Source organism: Amphiura filiformis, chromosome 19 (genome assembly GCF_039555335.1).
Source record: "Amphiura filiformis chromosome 19, Afil_fr2py, whole genome shotgun sequence".
NCBI classification, from domain to species: domain Eukaryota; kingdom Metazoa; phylum Echinodermata; class Ophiuroidea; order Amphilepidida; family Amphiuridae; genus Amphiura; species Amphiura filiformis.
In genome coordinates, this window is record NC_092646.1 from 8868373 (window position 1) to 8876247 (window position 7875).

Genomic DNA, 7875 nt, shown 5'->3' on the forward strand with positions numbered 1-7875 from the left:
ACCCACCTGACGTTAGGCGTTTCATTTAAATAAATTGAATGCTCTCGCTGATCGATTACACATTAGAATGTATGAAGGCTGCCATGTCTAGTCCATATATCTATATTACACTATAATGGTAATCGCTATACGTATACATGTAAGCATAAGTATAGGCCTATAAAGGTTGTTTTTAAGAAATTTCCATTTAATTTTATTTTAAGAAGGAGATTGGTATAGAAATAGTGGCGTACCCAAAGAGGGAAGGGGGTTGGGGAGGGGCAGATTCACCTCTGTGAGAAGTCTTGGGAGGGAGGAGGGAGGCAGAGAGGAGGAGGGGAGATGGAGAATGAGAGAGGGCTGGAGGAAGGGAGAAATAAAAAGATATAATAAAGACAAGTAGATAAATAGAAATATAAGGAAAATGTTGGCAATGAGAGAGGGAGGGTGAGAGGGGACAATGAGAGCGAGGGAATGATAAAGTGTAGGCCTAGGAAAGAATAAGTACGTAAGTACAGAGAAGGGAAAAGAAAGGAATGATGAATACATTTAATAATAATTATTAGGCCTATATAATAACTAAACACATAACAGCACTGGGCAGCCATTCGATGATGTCAATGCCTTTATTCGTTACGTAATTAAAACGCCCAGTCAGATGTATTTCACACCTACCAAACACAACTCACCCAATTTCGCAAACTGGACGTTGAATGTACACTCTCATGAATATTGATTGGCAACATTTTCCAATATGTCAGCGCTCTAATCGGAAACAATAGAACAATAGACCCTGCAGAGCGTTGGAAAAACCCATGTGGCTGAGTACAGTTTAAATTAATATCCTCACCAAGTTAACATTTAAAGTAATGTGTATCGATTCTTGATCATTCAGCCGTGCAAGTCCCCTTGGTGCATAGTTCAGCACAGTGAGTTGTAAGATGCCAGTTCCATTCTTTGTCCCAATACGCCTTGCAGTTAACAACCATAGGCCTACTTTGTGACTTTTGGAAAGGGCAGTTTTTGTCTTCAATTGGGGTTCATTCAGCCATGAAGTCATGGACATCTTTTATTTTCACACAACACCTAGTAAACACTCATATAATTGTTTCTAAGTAAGTTTTATTGGTACAAAGATTTACTTTATGATGTTATGACGAAATGTGCAGAGGGGGACTTATTTCTTGTGATGTGTTTAGTTTAAGCTTGATTGCTATTTTTGGAACGGTAATTGTTTCTTTGTAGCCAGCCCTTCCGGGGGTCCAAGATTGACTAAAATTTTACGTCGTCATTGGTTTACTACGTAAACGTAAACATATTAAATGAAAAATAATTCCAAAAGTGTATTTATGTTATCAAGCAATATGTTGCTAATCTATAGCCTACAGTTGCTAGGGCACGATCGTATTTTCAGGGTAGATTTTTCTTTTTATTTACAAATATCTGTCACACAGATATTTGTAAATTAAAAGAAAAAAATTAAAAAGTAAGGAGTCTTTATTCCTTGTTCATTGTGCTATTCCAGGTGAAATCCATACACCCCGTATAGAAGACATGACCTTAATCTGCCATACAGGAGTGTGGATTTCAAATCACGGAGTCATCCATTCAGGTAATACCATTTGAAATTCTCACTACCTGAGTGGAAGATCTTGCCTTCCATAGATGGTGTATGGATTTCAACTGGAATAACCCATTATAGGGGTACAGTTACTGTGTTAGAGTAGATCATTGGTTTTAGACCGTGCAGTTCGTAACTCTGAAATGACATTGGACCAATGACATCGGCTCCGTGCAAAAACGTACCTGGGTCTTGATTTGACCATATACTCAGCAAAATTCTCAAACCAGACTTCAAAAGCCTGCATTGAGTATGATAATATTATACTTATCGGTTTTGACATTACAATATGCTTACAAAATCGATACATTGTATCATTATAAGCAGCTGATTATAGTGGAGGCCACTAATTACAAATTCTATAATCATTTTAAAACTTGAAAATAATCTACTGTACATAAATTATTACTCTGTGTAAACATTATAAATGTCGCTAAAAAACAAAAGCATTGTGTCCCTTCGTCACCTGCCACTGTTAGTAAAACTATTTTCTTTGTGTGAGAACTATTTGTTGTCGATCCCCCTACGTGCATGAATATACCATTGTCCAAATCATTGTGGCGCCGCCGATCTGACTTATCACCCATCATCATTCGACCGAATGACTGTGACCTAGTATCAGTTATCGATCCGCGGTCATGTTGAGCAGCTTTGGAATGTAGTGACGCTGTGTGAGTTTTATTTTTGATTTTGTCATTTTTCTCTCTCGATATAACTTCATAAATGGAGTGTCCAATTTGGACTGATTGTACACTTTGGCTTTCCATGATGGGTGCATAAATGTCATGTTATATTTTTGAGCCCATCGCCCAAATATGTATTTTTCAGTAACGAAGAGGTGACCACTGGTAAGCCTTGTTTCGCTCTTGGTGTAGTATTCACACTCAGTCCTGGTCACGTTCTCGCCGTTGCCATAGTAATGATATGGCGTGGTGTCGTTGGGATGATCTCTGCACACACACAACAAAAATGAATAATAAAGAAGTTAGGAGAGAATATGCTTACTACGCATTTATTTATAAACGATGGCTCGGTTAAAGTCTGGTAAATTCGTGTTATACCACCAGTTGAATTGTTGGCAATCTCGTGTTATACGACCAGTGACGTCATCATAATCACGGAGTAAATATGTACGCTTCTGTCAGATTTGGCATAGCTGCTCCGGGAACATATACCCGGGAGCATGAATAATCTGGCGTAATATTTTAAGTCCAACATGCTCCAGGAGCATGTTTTGAATGCACAATGCTCCGGGAGCATATAACACATGCTCCAGGAACATGTTTTGAATGCACAATGCTCCAGGAGCATATAACAAATATGTTCATGGAACAGTGTACATTCAAAACATGCTCCTGGAGCATGTTGGACTTAGAATATTACTCTAGATTATTCATGCTCCAGGAGCATGAGGAGCATGGAGGATAATTTAGGGCCAAAATCTGACAGAAGCAATCTGTACACAACCGAAATGTGGCGTCATGTTGCAAAATATTCGGGGAATCTTCTCTGCACGGATAACACGAGATTACCCAAGTGTTTGGAAATTCGCCCAATTAAAATAACGGGTTTTTTAGGGGGGGGGGGGAGAAGTTGTAATTTATTCCCAATTTCCAAAATAAGGACTATTGGGCAAATCTGAAAGAGGACCTATCAAGCAAATTCGCAATTCCACACAAAAGACACATAGGTCGCTATGGAAAAGTGCTGTAAGCAACACGGAAAACATAATGGGATGGTGTGCATATGTCCATTGCTGTGTATTAAAGCTATCGAAAGACATTTTGATGGAAAGCTGACGATGTTACACCTGTGGTTTTGACGCGGTGATGTGGATTAATGAACTTAATCGTGAAATGACAGGCAGAGTTTATTAACCTTGTCTGTTGCACATAATACATTAAGATCTGGCTTCTGATACACAATGATAATGTGTTGAAAAACCATATGGTCTATTGTTCAACGAGGGGTTGTGTATGGATGAACAAGAGGCCATATATGGCCAAAAGGCTCAAAACAATTGAATACATGAATCCAAAACCCACCCAAGTCCATGGGAAGTAATTTTGAGAAAAAAACCTGTGTATCATTTTAATTCCTTCAGTTACATTTACCTGGTCAATATGGTAAGTTGTACGTGCAAATGGGTGGGTTAAACTGTATTAGGTATGACGATAAAGCACACAGTTATGTATAATGTTGATAAGCATTCTGCCATATAATATAAACCACACACTTTCCTTGATTAAACCCATTTTGTTTTCAAAAGTCACTCTCCAGCAATGAAGATGTTACAAGTGGACTTTTATACATACTGGATTTCAATCAATGTGTTACAAGACTCAAATCATGGACTTGGGTGGATTCTTTCATACATGCTATTTTTCACATGCTCAATAGACACAGAAGATGAATTTGAGTTGTTCTTTCAAACATATGACATGTCTATGTATAGCAACACTTTCCCATGCTTAACTCAATTTGGCCAAAGTATGGACTTGGGTGGCTTTTGTATTTATATATTCAATTGATACGCTACTGATGATTGGGTTCTTGTGATTTCTGGCCATGTGGTTCGTTGATTTAAGTCTACCGGAAAAATTATTTGACATCTAAGGTTGCATCTTGAACAACCTTAGGCATCCTAGACCATGACCTTGAACTATCGTGATTTCATCTTGGACGTTCAACATCCCACTGACATCTTGGACATTCAAGATCGCACCTTGGACGTTCAACACCCCACTGACCTTGGACATTCAATTGCATCTTGGACATTCAAGATCGCATCTTGGACGTTCAACATCCCACTGACCTTGGACATTCAATTGCATCTTGGACATTCAAGATTGCATCTTGGACGTTCAACATCCCACTGACCTTGGACATTCAATTGCATCTTGGACATTCAAGATTGCATCTTGGACGTTCAACATCCCACTGACCTTGGACATTCAATTGCATCTTGGACATTCAAGATCGCATCTTGGACGTTCAACATCCCACTGACCTTGGACATTCAATTGCATCTTGGCCATTTAAGATCGCATCTTGGACGATCAACATCACACTGACCTTGGACATTTAATTGCATCTTGGACATTCAATATTGCATCTTGGACGCTCAACATCCCACTGACCTTGGACATTCAATTGCATCTTGGACATTCAAGATTGCATCTTGGACATTCGAGATTGCATCTTGGACATTCAAGATTGCATCTTGGACGTTCAACATCTCAGTGACCTTGGACATTCAATTGCATCTTGGACATTCAAGATCGCATCTTTGACGTCCAAGATTCAAAGGTGTATAATCGAAGGCGTGTTCGAGCCTCTTGACTATTTATAGGGGCGGGGGTGTATTTGTTGGCAAACGTGGGACGTTTTTCTGAAACTTTAAAATTCAACCGTGGACGTTACTTAAAAATGCATTTGAGAGTGCGCCCCTATTGTTGATATAAAAATCAGTTACCTGTGTAAAAATATTTGTATAAAACGGATCAACGTCCCCGGATAGGCAGACAAGTTGTGTGAGGGTAGGGGATGGGGTGTGTGGGGTGGGGTGGGTGTGTGGGGTGAGGGTGGTTGAGGTTCATATGTATGCGGGGTGGGGGTAGGGGGTTATACGTATACTTACTTGCAATATTCGTCATAAACCATGCCATATACTTTGATTTTGTCGCATACATCAAGGGCTAATAACATAGCGTGCCATCCTGTCGTCAGCCAGGTCTTCGCTTGTGTTCTGTCAAGAACAACAAAAACGACATATAAAAATATAAAAAACGTACATAAAAATCGGCTCTAGAGGCTAATAGTTTGGTAGAAGGAGAAAAAAAATCAATCCCATCTTTAAGCAGATCATTATAGTATAATGATTATGCAGCTTAAAGATAATATAGGATTACCTCTCTTGATTTAATTAATAATAAAACAATATGAAACTCTGCTAAATATTGTCAGTTCTCTGGGTTGAACAGATTGGATCTTTCACACAGCTGATGAATGATAAATCCGAATTTGCATGTAGGGCCTATATTTCTGAAACACATCTTTAAATCAGAAATGAAGTTTTAATTCAGTCGCAACTTTAAAACACTTAAACCACTATTAAACTTCCTAATACATATATTGATTTTAAAAACCTTAAAAGCTATATCTTATCAAACTCAAATTAATTGATATTACTTTCAAAAATGTTCAAAATATCATTAATACAATGTATGGCTCTTAAGTATAAATGCAATTCATCAAATGCGTGTTAATATGCCTTAACCCTTTTCACACGGACGTCGACTACAGACAGGTTTAAAATGTTCTTAAAAAAACAACCACAATCAGAATTGTACATTTTCATGACCATATTTAAACACAGCATAAAAGGTGCATTAAAATGAATACAAACAAGCCTAGTATTAGTTCAGTAGTTTTTGAGATAGCTCTTGAAATTTTGAAAAAATATCTGAAAACTTTGACTTTTAATGTTGAAGACTATTATGACTAGCAAAATCGATTCTCTGAAAGTGTTGACAACATCTGCCTGTAACCATGGTAACACGCCTTGAAAAAGCATTTGTCAACTAAAATTGCCGTAAAGGAAGGAAGTTCGTGACAAAAATACTCCTTGACAGGAGAGTTTATCATTTTATTTTGATTAATTATCGTATCTGTCAAGTGTTTAGAAGATACGAAAATATATCCGGTTAGCGGTGTTCTTTGATGTTTCCCTTACTGGTATGATAAGTCAATTTATCAAATCTATAAACAATATAAGATATTTTGATCTTTACAGCTTCATTTTATATCAAACGCAGCAACCAAAATAGTTGTATATATTTTAAGGTACTTCCTGGCGCAGGGTTTCCTGGCTTTAGAAAAACAATAAATTTGTCAAAAATCAAACGCTTTTTTATCAGCAACCCAACTAAAAATACGTGCTCTTACCTTGTAATACCCGTTTCATTATGGAAAACTTCATTATTGTGTCTCATCATAGCCAATGTATGCATGTAAAAAGTCACATTTTTATACATCTGTGAGTAGTTTAGCACCAGTCTATAAGCGGTATTCTTGTATATATTTGTATTATACAACCAAGCAATCACCACATTCTCCGATCTAGTTCTTTCATCTTTAAAATGCAATTTTTGGATGGGTACTTTATTTTGGAAGATCAATCGGAAGTTCGAGTGTCCAACCACTCTGATCGTAGTTCGTGACCCTACGTCATCTTCGTAACCTTGTGTAGGGGCATCGTTCATTCGGATTACACATTGTGTGTTGTCGATTTCTCGTCCGGCTCCTTTGCCAAGAAGTTGACCGGAACTAGTGACCACTGCACACTCACTGCAATGGTAAAGAAATGGCTGAAATAGGAAAGAAAAATATGTCAATATGTTAAATCATTATCAGAATTATAGGGTTCTTATCGCTCGCTATTTTTCAATAGCGTCTTTGAAGACTTTTTGATACTTTTGTCTGTGAGTGTAACTGAGCTTCAAATGCATTGAAACTACGATTTATAATGTGGGCCATTTTTGCCCATTGATTTTAGACATCAAACCATATGGGGAACATCATTTAGGGGCGAAACGCAAGTCCCTCAGTAGGCTATAAATAACGGTAACACAGCCCGTCACCCCATAGGAAATGGGTAACGTCAGGTGTTAATGATGCAATTCAGTTTCAAGTTCTGTGTTATGCTAGGGGCACATACGTATGGTTGGGGTATGAGCTATTACAACCGTTAACCAGATAGCAAAATACTTACCCTATGATCTGGAACTGATATCGGTACTAAAAGCTGCTGTCTATGTCTTTGGAATGTTTCATTTCGGGCAGTGTAAGTTCTTTTCAGTAGGTGGGGATAGCACCTGGGAAACGGACAGGCGGCTGGTCCACGCGCAACAAACATGGCGCTCCCCGAGTGGGCGATACCAACTGTACTTTCGACATAGTAGAAGTAAGCAAAACAGATGAGGAAAGAGTAGATAATTGAGATTTACGTGCACTGGAACGTGCTGTTTGAACACCAACAACAAGTTAAACTGAATATACAGAAAGTCGCCGAGGACTGATTTTTAACCAATAAGGTAGCTCGCTGTTCCCAGTTTCAGAAATTGATTGGTCAACAATTAGCCGCTCGTGACTCCGCAGCAAGTGACTCTAAATTGGGTCTAACAACACACCCAGCTGTAGAAGCCCTTGAAGCAATCCATTTATCGTGTGTATGTCAGTTAAACACATCTTTTAATACCATGTTTACGAGGATT

The 7875-nt window shown here is 38.3% G+C and overlaps 1 protein-coding gene across 1 annotated transcript; it reads right to left on the bottom strand.

Moving 5' to 3' along the window:
* Window positions 1–2222: 2222 nt before the first annotated feature.
* On the bottom strand, window positions 2223–7588 carry LOC140140364 (alpha-N-acetyl-neuraminyl-2,3-beta-galactosyl-1,3-N-acetyl-galactosaminide alpha-2,6-sialyltransferase-like). Its single transcript, XM_072162124.1, has 4 exons — window positions 7374–7588; window positions 6548–6969; window positions 5241–5348; window positions 2223–2550 (listed from the first exon to the last, which is right to left on the bottom strand). Exons 1-4 carry the CDS (start codon window positions 7515–7517, stop codon window positions 2223–2225), a joined length of 1002 nt encoding a protein of 333 aa, XP_072018225.1. The 5' UTR covers window positions 7518–7588.
* Window positions 7589–7875: the final 287 nt, after the last annotated feature.